The 21549-nt window shown below is 38.0% G+C and overlaps 2 protein-coding genes and 1 long non-coding RNA gene across 3 annotated transcripts in view; 1 reads left to right on the plus strand and 2 right to left on the minus strand.

The window, feature by feature from the left end:
* The window catches only part of GOLPH3L (golgi phosphoprotein 3 like), a 44025-nt gene extending 40609 nt beyond the window's left edge, over window positions 1–3416 (minus strand). The window contains exons 1-2 of the mRNA XM_066372293.1: window positions 3241–3416; window positions 1243–1437 (exon numbers count right to left, since the gene is read on the minus strand). Coding sequence (XP_066228390.1) covers window positions 1243–1425 — 183 coding nt within the window. The 5' untranslated portion in view covers window positions 1426–1437; window positions 3241–3416. The remainder of the gene's footprint in view (window positions 1–1242; window positions 1438–3240) is intronic.
* Window positions 3417–3559: 143 nt separating this feature from the next.
* Window positions 3560–7900, plus strand: LOC136400539 (uncharacterized). Its single transcript, XR_010750333.1, has 3 exons — window positions 3560–3743; window positions 5093–5144; window positions 7707–7900. It is a non-coding gene; the product is annotated as an uncharacterized lncRNA (long non-coding RNA).
* HORMAD1 (HORMA domain containing 1) overlaps window positions 5034–21549 on the minus strand; it is a 29836-nt gene continuing 13320 nt past the window's right edge. The window contains exons 8-15 of the mRNA XM_066377387.1: window positions 19806–19873; window positions 19148–19299; window positions 16975–17234; window positions 13922–13988; window positions 13765–13841; window positions 12985–13068; window positions 10555–10626; window positions 5034–5114 (exon numbers count right to left, since the gene is read on the minus strand). Coding sequence (XP_066233484.1) covers window positions 5034–5114; window positions 10555–10626; window positions 12985–13068; window positions 13765–13841; window positions 13922–13988; window positions 16975–17234; window positions 19148–19299; window positions 19806–19873 — 861 coding nt within the window. The remainder of the gene's footprint in view (window positions 5115–10554; window positions 10627–12984; window positions 13069–13764; window positions 13842–13921; window positions 13989–16974; window positions 17235–19147; window positions 19300–19805; window positions 19874–21549) is intronic.

Genomic DNA, 21549 nt, shown 5'->3' on the forward strand with positions numbered 1-21549 from the left:
CACACACACACACACACAAAAGAAAATGAACCTTAGCATTTTAAAACCAGCCTGTAACAGTAACTCCTCAAAAGAATTTTGTGTTTGTGTGTGTGTGTGTGTGTGTGTGTGTGTGTGACAGAGACAGACAGGGACAGACAGGAGGGCGAAAGATGAGTACCTTAGTTGTTCACTGATTGCTTTCTCATATGTGCCGTGACTTGGGGTTACAGTAGAGCGAGTGACCCCTTGTTCAAGCCAGCGACCTTGGGCTTCAAGCTAGCAACCATGGGGTCATGTCTATGATCCCACGCTCAAGCCAGCAAACCCGTGCTCATGCTGGTGAGCCCATGCTCAAGCCGGCAACATCGGGGTTTCGAACCTGGGTCCTCCCCAAGGCTCTATCTACTATGCCACTGCCTGATCAGGCCAAATTAACAATTTTTAAAATATAAAGTAACATTTTAATTTAAAAAGTTTTCAAAACTGAAGCCAATATTAAATACAACTTTACATATTTATTTTTGTATTTACTAAATAAAGACTTTTTTGGAAAGGAAGTACATTGTTTAAAATACTATTACATTTATATAGCTTCCTAACCTCTTCAAGATGGAAGAAAGTGATAGGAAAACACAATAAAAAGTTAAATTAGAAAAGCTAAGAAAAATGAGGCTATATCACAAGACTTGCTATTTCAAGACTAATTCTATTATAAATGTTCTATTAATAGGGGAAAACTTAGAGAAAACTGAAATAAATAAAAGAATTTCTAAAAATAACCCTCATCAATTGTTGACATTTCACTTCTAAAGATCCATGGAATAAAAAAGTTATTTCTTTTTGTCATAAGAAACATACCCACCCTTTATGTTTGTAAGGCAGCTAATCATTACATGTTCTGTATCTTAACATTTAAGACTTTCTCCCCAAAGTTCAAGAAGACTTCAATGTGTAGGCCCTCTTTCTTAATTTAATAAGAGGTTATTCAGCATCAATCTCACTTGGGGAACTAAGTTTTACACTGTGTTATATCCTCTCCTGTATCCCCTAAAATTCTGGAGTAATTTTGTAATAAATTACACTTCTGGATTTTACCCTCTATGTATCAGCCAAAACTCTGCATTCCCCACCCAGATGGCTACAACATAATTCTAAGGCCAACTTAACATTTAACAAAATATTCTATTATACAGTATTACTTCCTAAAAATATTCCAGTATTTAAGTCTTTGAGATGGCCTAGCTGGCCCAACTACATTACCTCTTTATCTTTTAGTCCCAGGAGCAATACTTCTTCCATAAGAGTGAGGCGGATATCCTTAGAGTCTCCAGCGTCTTCATTGTCTGAACTCCTGTCTTGATTAGTGTCTTCCTCACTTTCTACCTTCTTTTCAGAGTTCTTGCCTACTTCAGTGCGACGGGTGCGATGAGTTAAAGTGGTCATTCTGAACTGTTTCTGAAAGGGCGATGGACATATATATATGTGAGCTTATGTAAATAAACACAAAAATACTCATACTTGCATGCTAAAAATGTCCATGAATTAGAAATATTTATGAACTTAAATAGAGAAAAAAAGGAAGGAGTAATGACCAGAAAAATGAGGTGGGTAATACAGTAACTTTCCTAAGTACATAGTTTAAATACATAGAAGGCACTGACAAGAAATCAAATCAGTAATTTTAACGACCAATAGAAATGATCATCTTTTACATCTGTTGATTTCTTGTGCATAATCTGTAACCCAGGAATGACTATCATTGTGACTTCTCTTTTACAAAATGGATCCTCCCCCAAGTTAAATAATGTGACAGCAAAAAATTGTGAGCATTCAACCCAAATATGCATATAATAATTTACATAGAACTTCTATGAATATTTAGTGGTACATTATAAAACATACAAAAAATTATAAAGTAAAAATGTTTTAACAAAATAAATACAAATACATGTTCTAATATTTTCTTCCCAAACCCTAATGACCCAGGTCATGCACTCACTTAGATCACAAGTCTTCAGTAACACTCAGAAGATCATGTGTAGTAAGTAGTTCCACACAACCAGAAAACTTTCATCTCTATACCTAGCTAGACATCTTTCAAACAAAACAGCTGCCAACAAAAAATACTGGCAAGAGAATGTTAAAAGATTGGCAAATTCTTTCTTAATTAAAAAACAACAAAGCACATACCCTTTTATATCAAAGCACTACAGTTGTTCTAAAAATCTAGTCAAGAGAAATCACACTGTCACCTGTGATAGTTTGTTAGCTTAGAGATAAACCTAAATGCCAATTTTTAAAATGGTGAGTAAATATTTTAAATCAGCAATTACTTAAAAGAATGTATTTTGCAACATCAAAAGAATGTATTCAAGAACTTCTGTGACTGGATCCCATTCTACCTTGTAGCAATTATTTCCCGCTACTTCTTATCATGTACTGTGCACAAACCATTTCTTACACAGGTGCCATGGCTTTCATGTCTGCTCCTCTGTGCAGGCTGGAGTTCTCTCCCTTTCCCCTACTCTTTAAATTCTACCTATTCTTCAAAGGCCTGTTGAGGAACCCTGTGTCAAGGCTTAAGGGAAATCTCCTCCATTGCCCATGTCCCAGAGTCAGAATTGGTCTCTCCCTCAGCTGTACTTTCACAAAACTTGATACTTACTTTACTTAGTACTTATTATAGTTTTTCTTTTGGTATGGTTGTCTCTCAACTGTAAACTTCTTGAGGGCAAGGATATTGTCTTCTTGGGTTTTTTTATTCCCATAGCTACTAGCACAATGTCTTTTAACGTTGTAACTGCTCGATAAATATATACTGATTAAAATGAATCCTCAGAAATGCATGTGAACATTTAAAATTGAATTATAAATTAAGTGACTTACAAAAGACTTTGTACAGGGTTATATTTCAAATATAATTCTTGGTAGGAGGTGTAAAGAAGAGCGAAGAACGAAGAGAACCATGAAATAAAAATGCTTAAGGGCATTAACCATATCTGGCACTGTGAATAGGGCTTATTTCCTAACACATTCCAAGAAACTTTAAATCTTCGGGGGGAAAAAAAAATAAAACGGGAATTTTCTTTGAGAAATGAATCCCTCCCCGCAGGCATTTACTAGTTAAAAATCCTATTTTAAAAAAGGAGGGGCAAAAATTAAATTTAAAAAAACCTGCCTCTCCCTATAAAATAAAAATTTTGGAGGATTTTTTTTCTTTTTATGGACGAGAGGAAATCTCTTTCTCTGGTTGCTTACCTGACGTTACTCCTGGGTTACGACCGGCCCAAGGCTGCAGCTTGCGCTCTACTTGATCAGAACACCTGTCCCCTACCCGGTCCCCCACCCCCGTCCTTAGTAGGTGAGAAACTTCTCTGCCACGGAGACAGAAAAAACTTCCTGATCCTTCGCTGCAGAGAAGATATAACACATCAGCTTCCTCAAGATCACTTGGCAACCTACCTTGGTGTTTCTTCATTGGACCAATCAGAAACCGATATAATTGAGTCCCTCCAATCGGAGCTTACGAGGGGAGGCTCTCCCCAGGCTATTGTGTTGCGATCCAGACAAACACCACCAAAAAGAGGCAGGTTTGGGTTTAACCTGACAGCTGGTCGATCCAATGAAGGAACCTTGGTAGAAGAGAGTTAAGAGGGCTTCGCTCCCAATCTTGCCATCAAACCCGCCAATCTAAGCGTTCAGCAAGCTAGCTCCAGGGGCCGATATACAGAGGTTTCTGTTGGTCAATCTAAGAGTAGCAGGTATGTTTCTGTACAGGGTTACACTGGGACAATTAAGTGAGATGTGTTGGGATAATAAAGCTACTAATAAACATTTAAAAGTTGGTTGTTTTCGACCTGTTCCAGAAAAACCTGTTGTGGGGTCTGTTTGTGGACGTTTATTTGGTTTACATTAAACAGGATGAGTGCATTTTTACCATTGCACACATACCAATATTCACTATTAGTGCTTGTTACTAGCAAACCTATGAATAATGTGTTTTTAGAATCTGTATGCTGAAACTGTAAGAGGTAAGCAGACCAAGTTTTAAGTCTTACTTTCCTAAAGCTAAGGAAATGGTCGAGGCTGGAGCCAGGTCCCAGGTTTCTCACTAAAGGTGCAGTATCTTCCACACCACCAATCAAAATTTCTATGGCCTGACCTGTGGTGGCGCAGTGGATAAAGCGTCGACCTGGAAATGCTGAGGTCGCCGGTTCGAAACCCTGGGCTTGCCTGGTCAAGGCACATATGGGAGTTGATGCTTCCAGCTCCTCCCCCCTTCTCTCTCTCTGTCTCTCTCTCCTCTCTGTCTCTCTCTCCTCTCTAAAAATGAATAAATAAAATAAAAAAATATTTAAAAAAAAAAAAATTTCTATGAAGTGTGTTCAATTCTTGCAAAGTAACATCTACCAAAAGGATCTCAAAACATTTTCTGCTAATTGTATAAAATTGGAAGCCAGGAAAGAGTTGATGCTGAACAATATTTTATTTATGCTCCACAAAATGCCAGATTTTAAGTCAGTCATCATTTTGTCCTGTGGTACAAAATATTTTAAAAGAAGATAAAGCATCAGTGTTTAATTGTACAGTATATATTATCATGCTAATACACTATATCAAAGTACTGAAGAACAATGTTTTAATAACACGATTGCAAACACAGCCAGTTAAATGGTATAGTTTTAACATAAATAGTGAATTCTTTCCAAAATATAATACCAAAGTAAACACTGTTTCCAAAAGGGCTTTAGAGGACCTTAAAAATTCACGTATGCTTAAAGGAAGTGTCCATCGAAATGGAAGATAGATCAATATTGAGTAGATAATAAACAATCAATTATGGCATTAGTACTTTTGGTTTTATTCAAAATTTCTCTTGGATTTGTCTTCGGTTTAAGAATCACAATATGATAGCTAAGAATTCATTCTAGTGTACTAACTGCTTAAGACTACATATAAATTTTCAGAGGTAAGACAAACCTTAAAATAGTAATATAGTGTACTTTAAATGTTGAGATGAACTTTGCAAGCATGCAGAAGAAAAATTATCTTTATATATGCTCCTTTGGTTCACTAAACTTTCTTCTTTTTGGCACTGACCCTTCACTAGCAGAATCAAAGTGATGAAGAACCTGTCAAAAGAAAAGAGCTACTAAGAATAGGTATTTTCCAGTTTAAATGTCTTTTATATCTTTTCATGTCTCTGAGGTTTCTCTCTTCTTTTTTAAAAATTATACCTAGTAGGCCCTGGCCGGTTGGCTCAGTGGTAGAGCGTCGGCCTGGCGTGCAGAAGTCCTGGGTTCGATTCCCGGCCAGAGCACACAGGAGAAGCGCCCATCTGCTTCTCCACCCCTCCCCCTCTCCTTCCTCTCTGTCTCACTCTTCCCCTCCCGTAGCCGAGGCTCCACTGGAGCAAAGATGACCCGGGCGCTGGGGATGGCTCCTCGGCCTCTGCCCCAGGCGCTAGAGTGGCTCTGGTCGCAACAGAGCGATGCCCCGGAGGGGCAGAGTGTCGTCCCCTGGTGGGTGTGCCGGGTGGATCCCGGTCGGGCACATGCAGGAGTCTGTCTGACTGTCTCTCCCCGTTTCCAGCTTCAGAAAAATACAAAAAAAAAAAAAAAAATTATACCTAGTATAACTATTTTCTACTAACATAGGTTACCTGAGTTCTTTAAAGGTAGGGTAAATTTTATTATTGACACATTTAAATCTTCTGATAGCTGCTGACAGTATATACTTGCAAGCATCAAGTCTTCACTAGGGTTGTTGGAGTACAGTTAACATTATGCCCTCAAAATAGTAAAATATTTTGGGGGAATTGGTGGGGTAAAAAGATTATAAAATGTGCTGCACATAGAGAAACATTCTATCTCGGCACAATGTAAGATTTAAATCATGTTTTATTTTTGTATTCCTAGTACTTAGCAATGCCCAATAGATAGTAGATATTCAATGCACACTTCTGAAAGAATGAGAGGATAAATTAGGAAAATTCCTAAGGAGATTCCCTTAGGCCCTGGCTGGCTGGCTCAATGGTAGAGTGCTGGCCTGGCATGTGGATGTCCTTGGTTCGATTCCTGGTCAGGGCACACAGGAAAAGTGCCCATCTGCTTCTCCACCCCCCCCTCCCCTCTCACTTCATCTCTCTTCCCATCTCCCTCCTTCAGCCATTGTTTGATTGGAGCAAGTTGGCCCTGGGTCCTGAGGATGGCTCCATGGCCTCCACCTCAGGTGCTAAGAAAAGCTTGGTTGCTGAGCAACAGAGCAAAGCCCCAGCAGGGCAGAGCATGGCCCCCTAATAGGCTTGCCACATGGACCCTGTTGGGGCACAGTGGGAGTCTGTTTTTCTGCCTCCCCTCCTCTCACTGAATAATAAAAAAAAAAGATTCCCTTAACTATTGAACTTCTACTTTTCTGGAAGAAACTTACTAAGGATACAAATTAAATTATGATTTTGCAGGAAAAAAAGCTAGGCTTCTTTTATTGGGAAAAATTAAAGAGTCTAAAGTCAACTTATTCCATCCCTTTCTTAAGATACGTAATTTATAGTAATATTAGCCATCTATATATATTTATTTAAAATAATTCCCCAGATTTTATTTATTTTAGCGAGAGAGACAGAGAGAGAGAGAGAGAGAGAGAGAGAGAGAGAGAAAGAGACAGACAGGGACAGACAGGCAGGAAGGGAGAGAGATGAGAAGCATTAATTCTTTGTTGTAGCACCTTAGTTGTTCATTGATTGCTTTCTCATATGTGCCTTGACCTGGGTGGCTCCAGCTGAGCCAGTGACCCCTTGCTCAAGCCAGGGACCTTGGACTCAAGCCAGAGACCTTTGGGCTCAAGCCAGCAACCATGGGGTCATGTCCATGATCCCATGCTCAAGCCAGTGACCCTGTGCTCAAGAGGATGAGCCTGTGCTCAAGCTGGATGAGCCTGCACTCAAGACAGTGACCTCAGGGTTTCGAAGCTGGGTCCTCTGAGCCCCAAGCTGGTGTTCTATCCACTGCACCACCACCTGGTCAGGCTCTCTCTCTCTCTCTCTCTCTCTCTCTTTATAAAGGGCTTATTTTATTGATTTTAGATAGAGGAAGGGAGAGAGGGAGAGAGCGAGAGACAGGAACATCAATCTGTTCTTGTCTGTGCCCTGACCGGGAATTGAACTGGCAACCTCTGCACTTTGGGATGATGCTCTAACCAATAGAGCTATCCAGCCAGGGCTCTTTCTTTTTTTAAATTGACTTTAGAGAGAGAGGAAGGAGAAGAGAAAAAGAGAGAGAGAGAGAGACATTGATTTGTCTCACCTATCTATGCATTCATTGGTTGATTCCTGAATGAGCCCTGACCAAGGGATTGAACCCACAACCTTGGCATATTGGAATGATGTTCTAACCAACTGAGCTACCTGATGAGAACAACCAACTATATTTTTTGAGATTACCTGTTTAACATTTTATTTTTAAAAAGTTTTAAGTTATCTAATTTTAATCTACTACTAATAAAAATCCTAGTTGAAAAGTATATTTATCTCAGAAATGACAAATACATTATCTAATTTAGTAAAATCAGATTGCAGATATAGAATAGCTATTATAGGTTTTAGGGCAAGAAAGATTTTTTTCTCCTTAGTAGTAAAAGGAAATGCTATAATTTTAAGAAATGTGGATTTGGTAACTCACCTATTTCTACTTTAGTTTTCTTTTTAATTTTTATTTTATTGACTTTAGAGAGAAGAAAGCAGAAGAGATAGGAACATCTGTTCCTGTATGTGCCCTGACTGGGGATCAAACTGGCAACCTCTGTACTTCAGGACGATGCTCTAATCAACTGAGCTATCCAGCCAGGGCCCTACTTTAGTTTTGATCTCTAGAAAGCTCAGATCAAATTTGTGGCCCAATTTTACTTCTTTAATAAATAAAATGGCCTGAATATTCTTGTACTCTCATTTTCTCATTCCACTGATATTTTCCTGATACTGACTTTTATTTTATAAATTTCTCCAACTACTTTAAATCATTCATGTAATCCTACATTAAATATAAGGTCTACCGGAAAGTTCTGTCCGTTTCTATCACAAGTTTCGACACTTAAGCACATTTATTTGGCGCATGTGTGCCTCTCTATTTTTATCACTTAATGTATACATACTGACATAGCAAATTAACTAAAACAAAGTTGATTCACGTTAGTCTTATGTGTGAAGCGATAGTGTACCCATGGCTACTGATAAAGTTCATTTACGTCACTGTAATTTTTATGAATTTCAACAAGGAAGAAATGCTACAGAAGCATGTAGAAATTTATTGAAAGTGTTTGGTGAAGGGATAATACCGACTATCACTTGCTTTTGTCCTTACAAAATTTTTTGAAGGGCAAAAATTCAAAAATGAAGAAGATATCAAACAAGCACTGGTTCACTTTTTAGCATCAAAAGATAAAACATTTTTCAAAAATGGGATATACAAATTGCCCTCACGCTGGCAAGAAATCATTAATAATAATGGCAATTATATTATTTAATAAAGTTTATTGACGGTAAGAAAAATTTGTATTTTGTTTTATTCCAAAAACGAACAGAACTTTCCGGTAGACCTTATATTTACATGAAAAAAAATTAATAGCCTGCCTGGTGGTGGCTCAGTGGATAGAGTGTAGGACTGGGACATGGAGGACCCAGGTTTGAAATCCTGAGGTCACCAGCCTGAGCCTAAGGTCACTAGCCTGAGCAAGGGGTCACTTGCACTGCTGGAGCCCCCTGGCTGCACATATGAGAAAACTGTCTATGAGCTACTAAGGTGCCACAACGAAGAATTTATGCTTCTCATCTCTCTCCCTTCCTGTCTATCTGTCCCTATCTGTTCCTTTCTGTCACACACAAAAATAATAATAAACCAACAGTGAATCTTATTTTTAAATCACCCCATTTTTAGAACCAAATATAAATATATTTAAAACAGAGCTCTGAGGCCCTGAAAGTTAGTTCAGCAGTAGTGTCAGCCCAGTGTGTAGAAGTCCTGGGTTTGATTTCTGGTCAGGGCACACAGGAGAAGTGGTCATCTGCTTCTCCATGCCACCTGCTTCTCTCTCTCTCTCTTCTCCTCCCACAGCCATGGCTCGATTGGTTTGAGCAAGTTGGCTCCAGGCAGTGAGAATGGCTCCATATCCTCGCATCAGGCGCTAAAACAGCTTGGTTGCCAAACGACAAAGCCACGGCCCCAGATGGGCAGAGCACTGCCAGGTAGGGGGCTTGCCGAATGGATCCTGGTTGGGGCACATGCAGGAATCCGTCTTCCTCCCTGCCTCTCCCTTATTAAAGAAACAAACAGCCTGACCAGGCGGTGGCGCAGTGGATAGAGCCTCGGACTGCGATGCGGAAGGACCCACGTTCAAGACCGCGGGGTTGCCAGCTTGAGCGCAGGCTCATCTGGCTTGAGCAAAAAGCTCACTAGCATGGACCCAAGGTCACTGGCTTGAGCAGGGGGTTACTCAGTCTGCTGAAGGCCCGCGGTCATGGCACATATGAGAAAGCAATCAATGAACTATGGTGTTGCAACAAAAAACTGATGATTGATGCTTCTCATCTCTCTCCGTTCCTGTCTGTCTGTCCCTATCTATCCCTCTATCTGACTCTCTCTCTGTCCCTGTAAAAAAATTAAAAAAAAAAAAGGATCTGTAAAGAAACAAACAAAAAACAGAGTTCTGAGGTAAATCCAGGGACAATTTTTATTTATTTATTTATTTATTTATTTATTTATTGTCAGAGAGACAGACAGAAAGGGAGAGATGTGAAGCGTCAACTGTAGTTGTGGCACTTTAGTTGTCCATTGATTGTTTTCTCATATGTGCCTTGACTGGGGGGCTCCAGCCAAGCTAGTGACCCCTTGCTCAAGCCAGTGATCATTGGCTCAAACCAGTAACCTTGAGCTTCAAGCCAGTGACCTTTGGGCTCAAGCCAGTGACCACTGGATCATGTCATGATCCCATGCTTAAACCAGCAAACCTGCACTCAAGCTGGTAAATCCATGTTCAAGCTGGATGAGCCGTTGTCAATCTGACAACTTTGGGTTTGGAATTTGGGTCCTCAGCCTCTCAGGTCGATGCTCTATCCACTGTGTGTCTATCCACCTGGTCAGGCTATTTATTTATATTTTAATTTATTGATTAATTTTAGAGAGAGGAAAGTAGAGAGAAAGAGAAGCAGAAACATTTATCTGTTCCTGTATGTGCCCTAACTGAGGATCAAATCCACACAATCTTTGCATTTCGGGATGACGCACTAACCAATGAAGCTATCTAGCCAGGGCCAGGGTCACTATACTTATCACTTTAAATTTTTAAAAAGATTTTATTGATCTTAGAGAGAAGAGAGAAAGGAGAGGGAGAAAGTGGGGGTGGAGGAGGTATGAGAAGTATCAACTCGTAGTAGTTGCTTCCTGGATGTGCCTTGACCAAGCATGCCTGGGTCTTTGAATCAGTGACCCCAGGACTCCAGGTGAGCTGTCATCTAAATTTAATGCATAATAATGATATTCTGATTGCCATTTTATTCAACCTATATATTATACTAAGACTTACTGTTTTCCCATATTCGAGCTGACATCTCTTTTGATTTTCTTTAGCAGATTTTACTGGTTGATTTCCATTAGCCTCCAAAAAGAGAATAATTACTAATTGGTTATTTATGAAAGAACCAACACTTGATTTTTAACCACAAATAACTACATGACGTTTTTAAAAAATAGTTTTACTGGGATGTAGTTTAGATACCATGCAATTCACCTACTTAAAAAGTGTACAATTCAATGATTTTTCTTTTCTTTTTTAATTAAAAAATTTTGTTTCATTGATTTGAGAAAGGGGGATGGAGGGAAAGAGAGAAGCATCAACTCAATGTTCCATTTAGTTGTACCCTCATTGGTTGCTTCTCCTATGTGCCCTGATTGGGTATCAAACCGAAGACCTAGGTGTGCCAGATGACACTCTATCCACTGAACTACCTGGCCAGGGCTATAATTCAGAGATTTTAAAGTATATTCACAGAGCTATGCAACCATCATCACAGTCAATTTTAGAACATTTTCATCACTCTAAAAAGAAGTCTCTATAGAAATATCTATTCTGAACCTTCATGTGAAGGGACTCATATAATATGCGGTCTTTTTGTGACTGGCTTCTTTTACTTAGCATAATGTTTTCAAGGTTCATTCAAGTTCTAGCATGTACTGATACTTCATTTGTTTTTATAGCTGAATAATATTCTTTTGTATAGATATACCACATTTTGTTTATTCATTCACCTGTTGATAGACATTAGGTTTTTTCTACCTTTTGGCTATTGTGAATAATGCCATATATTGTTTTGTTTTTTTTAGATTTTACTTAGAGAATTTTTTTTTTTTTTTTTTACAGAGAGAAGGGGGGACAGGAAACGAGAAGTTTCAACTCATAATTGCTTCATTTTAGTTGTTCGTTGACTGCTTCTCATGTGCCTTTACCAGGCAAGCCCAGGGTTTCAAACTGGCAACCTCAGTGTTCCAGGTCAATGCTCTATCCACTGCGCCACCAAAGGCCAGTCATATATTCAGTTTTTAAAATGAATATTGAATGATGACAAATTATTAGCTATCATACTATTCTCTAAAAGGACATACAAATTTTCTGATGCTTGAAATGTACTTTTCAATGATAACTTCCTTAGTGTATATATATATTATTACAAAACTATAACATATATAGTATGTCAATTATTATTGAGAAATAAAAAATGATTTAAAAAAATTTAGTGAGAGGAGAGGAGGCAGAGACAGACTCCTATGTACCTAGTGACTAGGGGGTGATGCCTCTGCACATCTGGGGCCCTTTCTCCACTGCAATTGGAGCTATTTTTTAGCGTCTAAGGCAGAGGCCATGGAGCCATCCTTTCAGCACCCAGGGTCAATTCGCTCCAATTGAGCCATGGTTGCAGGAGAGGAGGAGGAGAAGGAGGAGAAGAAGGAGGGGGGGGGGAGAAGCAAGAGGGGGACAAGTGGAGAAGCAGGTGGGTACTTCTCCTGTGTGCCCTGACCAGGAATCAAACCTGGGACTTCCACATGCCAGGCCAGTGTTCTGCCACTAAGCCAACTGGCCAGGGCTGAGAAATAAAAAATGATTTTTAAAAAAACTGAAAAAAGAAATATAGTACAAATTTCTATTTAGTATAATTAATACCAAAAACTAAAATAAAGCGATGTTTGTGGGGTTTTTTGTTGTTTTTTGAGAGAGGCAAGGAGAGAGAGACAGGAACATGAAGCTGCTCTTCTATGTACCCTGATTGGGGAATCAAACTGGTAACCTCCATACTCCAGGGCGATGCTCCAACCAAGTTATTTGGCCAGGGCCTAATTTTCTCTTTTATTTTCAGAGAGATAGAGAGAAAAAGGGGGAGAGAGGGGAAGGGGAAAGGAAGCATTCATTTGTTGTTCCACTCAGTTGTGCACTTACATGTTGTTTCCTGTGTATGCCCTGACCGGGGATCGAACCTGCAACCTTGTTGTTTCAGGATAACGTTCTTAACTGAGCTAACTGGCCAAGGGCCAGTGTTTGGTTTTTTGCTTAATAACATGAGATTCATTTTATGCAAGATATATACAAAACATTTATTTTTAATGTCTTATTAACAAGATAATCTATTTTCAAGTGGTCTAGATAATGGTGTTACATCTCAAAGCCTTTCCTGGATTTCCCTCTCTAATGTATCTTCAATAAAATTAACCATTCTTTCCTTTGTGCCTCTACACTGCCTATTCAGACTGCTATCATGGCCCTCTATCACTTAGCTAAAATTTTAGCTAAGAACAAGAACTATGTATTACTTATGTTATATTCCCAGCACCTAGTAAAGTACCCGACACATAATAGGTGCCTACTAAATACTGGTCCAATAAATAGTGTTCATTAGCAAAATAAAGTCACAATGGGAAAACATTATAAGGATAAAATAGAAAATAAATCTAAAGAGACACTTACCATTTTATTCTGAAAGATTTTGCCACTTCTTGTTTTGCTTTCAGACATATCAAGTTCAGATGTTTTACTGACTAACTGTTCAACCTAGAAAAGAAAATAATTACATAAAAACAACATAATTAAAGTTTCTCATAACACAATAATAGGGTTTAAAATTCAATCACATAAAATTTAGGGTTTTGTGTATTGAGGTAATGAAACCAGTAATTTAGAGTTGGTTCTTACTGCAGGAAAAAGCACAAAAATAAAGATAGTAAAACTGACACTGTCTACAACTGACCATTCACTTAGCTAAGATAGTCTCAGATAATCATTACCAGGCACTACTCGTCTAGAAGATAAAAACGTTAGCCCACTCCTCTTGGCAAAAAGGTCTGCACAAAAGAGGACTATCATTAGTACCATTTTCAAGTACATTTTATCTAAATATTGCTTCTAGATATTACTGTAAATGGAAAACAAAATTAAACATGTTCTGTTCAAAGGCAACAAAAATTTATTATATATTCCATTTGTAAATACAAAGGGTAGTGGATAATAATTGCTTAAGAATCTAGCTTTAAAATATTGAGAATCTATGAATAGTATTTAGATTCCTAAACAAATCCACCAAAAATACACTTACAACTTTCAACATATAATTCCCAGACTTTGTTAATGAGCATCCTTAATACTTAATTTTTAGGAAAATCTGAGCAATAACTAAAGAAGCATCTAAGCAACAGTCTTGAAAAAACAACTTCACAAGTTAAAAGTGAGAGGGAACTATCAAGTTTATACCTGAGAATGAGAAATTGAAAGATCTGGACTTTCTTTTGATCTCATAATTTCATCTTCCTCACAATCTAAACTTGGTTCTGAAAAAAAAAAAAAAAAGTTAAAATAGGACAAAATTGAATCGGAAGTGAATTAATCTACATTTTCATTAACTTCATACCTCCAAGTTCAGAAAATCCAAGGTCTTTTTTTTGCTCTTCCATTTTCATTTCAATGTCAAAATCATCCTACATAATTACATAAAGAAAAAGGACACATTTCAAAAAGAAACTAAAACAACTTAGAAGTATTTGTGAACAAATTTGTTTTCTTATGTTAAATATAACATAAGAATACTACTACCTTACACTTGCTAGAAATAAAGTGGTCTTTTAATTACTATATCAAGGCAATTTATTTATCTAGACAAAGTATAAAACACTATTTTGCCGGGTTGCTTTAAGGATAAATGATAAAAACATACAACTTTTGCCTGACCAAGCAGTGATGCAGTGGATAGAACATCGGACTGGGATGCAGAGGACCCAGGTTTGAAACCCGAGGTCACCGGCTTGAGTGCAGGCTCATCCGGCTTGAGCACTGGGTCGCTGACTTGAACATGAGATCATAGATATGACCCTATAGTTGCTGGCTTGAGCAAGGGGTCACTCGCTCTCCTGCAGCCCCCCATCCCCCTGTCAAGGCACATATGAGAAAGCAATCAATGAACTAAGATGCTGCAACAAAGAACTGATGCTTCTCATCTCTCTCCCTTCCTGCCTGTCAGTCCCTGTCTGTCTCTTCCCCTACCGCCCACGCTCTGTCACACACACAAAAAAACATGCAACTTTCTCAAAATGTTTGGTTCTATGAACTCTTAGATCTTACTGTTATTTGAGGGCACTAAATTAGACATGTTCACATACAGAAGTGCTGCTGCTTCTATAGCTCTGGAATTTCCACACAGATGTTAGCATATACTCCAAATATGCCCCAAAACTCTTCAGAGATTACTTATGGTAGAAATAGCAACAGGTTTAATGTCTATAATTATTATTCCTTTTGTGACACACATCAAAGAGCTTTAAATATTTTAAAGAATACTACATAAATCCCAGACATATTTGTTTATAAAGCAAGACTGGGATTTTAGAGTTTTAGGAAAAATATTTCTTCTTTGACTGTAATGGTCAAAAATAAAATTTTCTATATTTAAGAATGTGGTGCCTGACCAGGTGGTGATAGAGCACTGGACTAGGACGTGGAGGACCCAGGTTCGAAACCCCAAGGTCGCCAGCTTGAGTGTGGGCTCATCTGGTTTGAGCAAGGCTCACCAGCTTGAGCCCAAGGTAGTTGGCTTGAGCAAGGGATCACTCAGTCTGCTGTAGCTAGCCCCCAACCCCTGGTCAAGGCACATATGAGAAAGCAATCAATGAACAACTAAGGTGCCTCAATGAAGAATTGATGCTTCTCATCTCTCTCCCTTCCTGTCTATCCCTATCTGTCCCTCTCTCTGTCTCTGTCTCTGTCACACACACACAAAAAAATCAGAATAGTCAGTCTCTATATGTAAGTATTGTGGTTGTAATTTAGAATAAAATGAGACAAGAGGAAACAACAAAGATGACATTAAAGAACAATCATGTTAATGATGAAAGATTTTCTAGGAGTGATGCAACAACAAAAGCTTTTTTTTTTCCCCCTTTGGGCCTCGATCAGAAGGACTTGCGCCCCCAACAAAAGCTTTTTTATACTTATATTCATCCATTCATTCAACTAATACTGAGAACGTACACTTGTAATTCTAAGTGCAGAGGTACAGGAGGGCAACAATAAGATAGTTTTTCTTCCTTCTGGGAACTCCAGGCTGCTTCAGTGACTTTCCAGGCCCTGAAGAAATTCAAGCAGAGCTTGTAGGGGTGTTGTAAAATGGGTTCCAGAGGTAAGTGGTTTTCAAGCTATTCTCCAGACCAAAGGATTTTCTCAGAGGAATACATTATGAGGGGAGGTCAGATGGTGTGTGGTGGGGCTCTAGGATCATTCCCTGCTTCATTCAAAATAGTTGCATTTTTAAATTTCTGAGAATAATGTTGTTTGCATGAAGATAAAAAGTTTTAAAACTTTTTGAAGTTTTAAACTGAGTTGGGCTTGATCAGGTGCTGGTGCAATGGATAGTGCGTTGGCTTGCAATGCTGAGGACCCAGATTCAAAACCCCAAGGTTGCTGGCTTGAGTGTGAGCTTACCAGCTAGATCATGGGGTCGCCAGCTCGAGCATGGGATCATAGATATGACCCCATGGTCGCTGGCTTAAGCCCAAGGTCGCTGACTTGAATCCAAGGTCACTGGCTAAAGCAAGGAGTCACTGGCTCAGCTAGAGCCCCTCCCCCTCCCATCAAGGCACATATGAGAAAGCAATCAATGAACAACTAAGGTGTCGCAACAAAGAATTGATGCTTCTCATCTCTCTACCTTCCTGTCTGTCCTCTGCCCCGCTAAAAAATAAATAAATAAATAAACTGTGTTGGGAGATATTCAGAGTATATGCAAACATCTGTATGAAAATTCAAGAGCTATAAAAGTGGCAGCTTATTGTGTGAATGTCTCATTCAGTGTCCTCAAACAATAAGATATAAGAATTCTTAGAACCATCACACATTTTGAGGAAGTTGGTATTTTTATAATTTATCCTTTAAAACAAGCCTATACCTTCTTTAAGGTCTCTTCCAATCTTGAGTTTATGATTCTGATACAGTATTTATACAAATATTAACAAGAGCTATTAAAGTCCCCACTGAGACAAACATTTATTACTACTGTATTTTATGTTTCTTTTTTTTTTTTTTTTTTTTTTTTTTTTTTTTCATTTTTCTGAAGCTGGAAACGGGGAGAGACAGTCAGACAGACTCCCACATGCGCCCGACCGGGATCCACCCGGCACGCCCACCAGGGGCTATGCTCTGCCCACCAGGGGGCGATAATCTGCCCATCCTGGGCGTCGCCATGTTGCGACCAGAGCCACTCTAGCGCCTGAGGCAGAGGCCACAGAGCCATCCCCAGCGCCCGGGCCATCTTTGCTCCAATGGAGCCTTGGCTGCGGGAGGGGAAGAGAGAGACAGAGAGGAAAGCGCGGCGGAGGGGTGGAGAAGCAAATGGGCGCTTCTCCTGTGTGCCCTGGCCGGGAATCGAACCCGGGTCCTCCGCACGCTAGGTTATGTTTCTTTAAATATACTTACAGATATATAATGTTCCTGTTCATCCTCTGGATCATCTTTGTCCATAAGAATTTTTTGGAATGGTGTTTTTAATTGTTTTGGAAATAATATACTTGAATCAATATTTTCAATTCGTTCTTTCTCAGTGGTTACTTTTACTTTCAAGGTGTGAAAGGGTGTTGGGACTTCTCCCACGTTTAAGTACATAGGCTCCCCTTCAAATATCACTCCTTCACAATCACCTTCCTTAAAACCAGGAGGCTGGTAATCTGAGGGTGTAACTGCAAAAGAGTAAGTATAAACTGTACTGTTCATGAAATTGAAGTAAACTATTATTATAATAAAGATATATGCAGACTGAAGAAATTTCAAATAACGGGCATATAATAAAAGTAAAAATCACTCTATTATCTCCAAGTTCTTATTTTATTCCCTAAAGATAACTTTTTTTTCTTCACTTGACTGTCTGTGTGACCTTGAGGAAATTATTTATCATCTTGGATTTGGTTTCCTTATCTGTCTATAAGGAAAATAACAGTACCTACCTCATAGGGTAATTATGGGTGTTAAATGAATAAAAGTGTGCAAAATACTCAGAACAGAACTGGCACATAGTAATTATTCAATAAATGTTAGTTGTTATGTTGTTTTAGAAGAAATTATGCATATAAAATTTATAATATTCCATATATCCTTAAAAACACAAATGAGATCATACTATTCTGTGCTTAGCTGTTCTTAACATCTTTTTAGTCTGTTTTAATATTTATTCAGTAACTTAATTTATCAGCACATGCTTTTTAATAGCTTGCACAATACTCTATTATACAGATGCACCATAATTTATTTACTTAATTCTCCAATGAAGGACCACTCAAGGTTGTTTCGTTTGTTCCTGTTTTAACCAATACTATAATAAAAATCTTTATATACATATAACCTTGCATAATTGTGAAAGTATATTCCCAAGATATTTTTCTAGCTGTAATATTTCTGGATTAAATACAAGGTGCATTAAAAATTTTAATACTGCCAAACTGTCATCTAAAAATGTTGTACATATATACATTCTCCCAAGAGTGTCTAAAAAGCCTGCTTCCCCACACCCTTGCCACTAATGGGTTTACAAGTTTACTGATCTGTTAAGTGAAAAATGGTTTCTCACTCTCGTTTCTTAATTATGAGTAAGACTCAACCTCTCATAGATATGTTACCACAGAAGAAGTTTGTGTATATTTTAAAGCCTATTTTATTCCAATCTTTCTTTAAAAATTTTTTATTGAGCCTGACCAGTGGGTGGCGCAGTGGATAAAGCATCGGACTGGGATGCGGAGGACCCAGATTTGAAATCATAAGGTCACTAACTTGAGAGCAGGCTCATCTGGTTTGAGCAAGGCTCACCAGCTTGGGCCCAAGCTTGCTGGCTTGCACAAGGGGTTACTCAGTCCTGCTGTAGCCCCCTGGTCAAGGCACATGTGAGAAAGCAATCAATGAACAACTAAAGTGCCACAACGAAATTTGATGCTTCTCATCTCTCTCCCTTCCTGTCTGTCCCTATCTATTCCTCTGTCAGACTCTCTCTCTGTCTCTGTCAAAAACAAATTTTTTTTTATTGAATTTATTGGGGTGACATTGGTTAATAAAAATATACAGGTTTCAGTTGTACAATTCTACACTACGTCATTTGTATACTGCATTGTGTTCACCACCCAAGTCAAGTCTCCTTTTTTTTAAAAATATTTTATTTATTGATTTTTAGAGGGGGGGGGAGAGAGAGAGAAAGAGAGAGAGAGAGAGAGAGAGAGAGAGAGAAGGGGGAGGAGCAGGAAGCATCAACTCCCATATGTGCCTTGACCAGGCAAGTCCAAGGTTTTGAACCGGCAACCTCAGTGTTCCAGGTTGACGCTTTATCCCACTGTGCCACCACAGGTCAGGCAAGTCTCCTTTTATCACCTTCTATCCCCCCTCTAACCTCCTCATAGATGTTATTATCACTGGAGAAGTTTGTATATATTTTGAAGCCCATTTTTTCAAATCTTTCTTTTTCAAACATTGATACAGTGTATTAATGTAAAATTTCTAATTTCAAAAAATATATATAGCAATTTAGGTCCTTAAAAATGTTTGGAATGAAAACCAATAGTTTAATAATAAAACAAGTACCAACTAAAAAAGCATGTATTGTAAATAGTACCTTCATCATAGTAAAAAAGTTTCATAGTCAAACAAACGTCATTAGGTAAAGGTTCCAAGTTTTGCATCAGAACATAAATCTTGCGAATAAGGAGAATACTTGCTTTCTTGGTGTCAGCAGATGACATACTAGATTCAGTGCTTTGGTTTTTACTAGAAGAGAATTACACATTATTTTATGATACCTGTAACATCTAGTAATATAGATATACATTTTACTATTTGTGATTCTTATTTCTACTATAGCATTAAGTTATTAAGTTGAAACGTACCATAAAATGTGTTTTAATGCCATTGTTATAAAAAATGTATCACTGTTAATATCATTATTATAAACTAGTGACTTAATTTTACATAAATTAAATTAATATGCATTTTATATAAGATGTTTAAAGGAAACAAATTGTTGATTTTAATTATATCTACACTCACTCAAGCATATAATAGCTGTGCTATTCCTTGGCTCTGTTTCACAATTAAAATAGCATATAATTAGCCACAGAATCTGGGCTTGTAGCTACTCTAAGAACATTTGGTACCGCCAAACCTTGATAGTTAATTGGGGATGTTTGAAGAGTCTCAAAATTAATCCTGAAGTTTAGTATTAAAATTAAATAAATGGTAATCTATCATACAAAATGAAAACTATAGAATAATACCTTATGAAGTCCATGGTCGGTCCATTCTTGGTGTACTTGAATTTAAACTGGTAACATTCTGAAATTGTCTGAAACAGAAATCACTACAGTTATGCATCTAATATACAGTACTGGCTACCCACTGTTTTTGTATAACTCTTAACATTTACTTAGTAATTTTTCTGCCATATTAATCCCTACAGGTCCACTGAAATATTAAAGTTCCAACAGTTGATTCCCATGGTTTGGGATTTAGGTAGGATTTTAATCTTGAAAAGAAATTTATTCTTTTACTTATTGCAGTGTAAGATATATCAGAAGGAACTCCTCAGGCAGGTAGTGAGGCACTGTATTGCTTACTTTTAGCACAGTGATAGTCAACCTGGTCCCTATCGCCCACTAGTGGGCGTTCCAGCTTTCATGGTGGGAAGCAATGGAGCAACCAAAGTATAAATAAAAAGATATATTTAACTATAGTAAGTTGTTTCATAAAGATTTATTCTGCCAAACTTAGCGAAAATCTGACATAAAGTACTTGGTAAGTAATTATTATTATATGCTTTAACTTGCTATAACTCTGCTTTATAAATTTTATAAAGTAAAGTTACTTCCCTACTTTATAAATCACTATTACTGTGGAACCAGTGGGTGGTTAGAAAATTTTACTACTAACAGAGATACAAAAGTGGGCGGTAGGTATAAAAAGGTTGACTACCCCTGCTTTAGCAGAATGACAAAATACAGGGCTTAAATCTTTGCCATACTGTAACCACAAGCAAGTCTCAGTTTCCCCAGCTAATGAAGAGGGGGGTGTTGAAAATAGTACCTATCTCATTGGTGGTTTTGAATATTTATCATATGAAATAATTTACACAGAGCCCTTAATAAAGTGTCTGGCACACCAAGCATTCAATATTAGTTCATCAGCAGTTTCTCTTTTATTGAAATAAAAAACATGCTACCATAAAATACCTTAAAATAAATGAACATTTTTCTGAACAGTTAGTTTCTGAACAATCAACTAATTCATAGCCATTGCCCATCTGATTTTCTTTGTTACCATGAACATATATTAAGCATTAATTTGCTACCATAGATATATATTAAGGCATGAGCATCATAGAAAAGACACATTCCCAGTACTCTTGAAGCTCTAATACTTTTACTCTGTTCTTTACATTTCAGTGCTCCATAGGGATAGGGATCAGTTCTTTCTTTTTAAAAATCTGTGTCTTTATGACTGAAGGAAACACTGTATTATAACAGCTAGAATGTAATGTACCCAGATCATAAACTGAACTTCTTAGGTTCAAATTCTGGTTCTGCCATTGTGAACACAGGCAAGATGATAGTTTCCTCACAAAGATTGTGATGAATCAATGAGATAACAGGTAGAAAGCCCCAAAGAACAGAACCTAATAATACTAAGCACTCAATAGATTTCTCCCCCTTAGTTTCCTGTCTTCTGGTTTTTCTTTTCTTATAATCTCTGTTTGAATTGTCAGATGAACTGATGGATATGACTGGACTGGGATGTATATTTAAAGTTTAAGGAGGAATTCTTTTTCTTTTTAAGAAAGGGGGGGGGGGCAGGGTAGGGAAGACAACGGGAAGCACCAACTCGTAGTAATTGCTTCTCCTATGTGCCTTGACCAGGCAAGCCCATGTTTTCAAACCATGCAACCTCAGCATTCCAGCTCAATGCTTTATCCACTGCGCACCACAGGTTAGGGCTCTTTATTTTTCTCAAATTCAACCCCTTTTA

This window comes from Saccopteryx leptura, chromosome 3 (assembly GCF_036850995.1).
Source record: "Saccopteryx leptura isolate mSacLep1 chromosome 3, mSacLep1_pri_phased_curated, whole genome shotgun sequence".
NCBI classification, from domain to species: domain Eukaryota; kingdom Metazoa; phylum Chordata; class Mammalia; order Chiroptera; family Emballonuridae; genus Saccopteryx; species Saccopteryx leptura.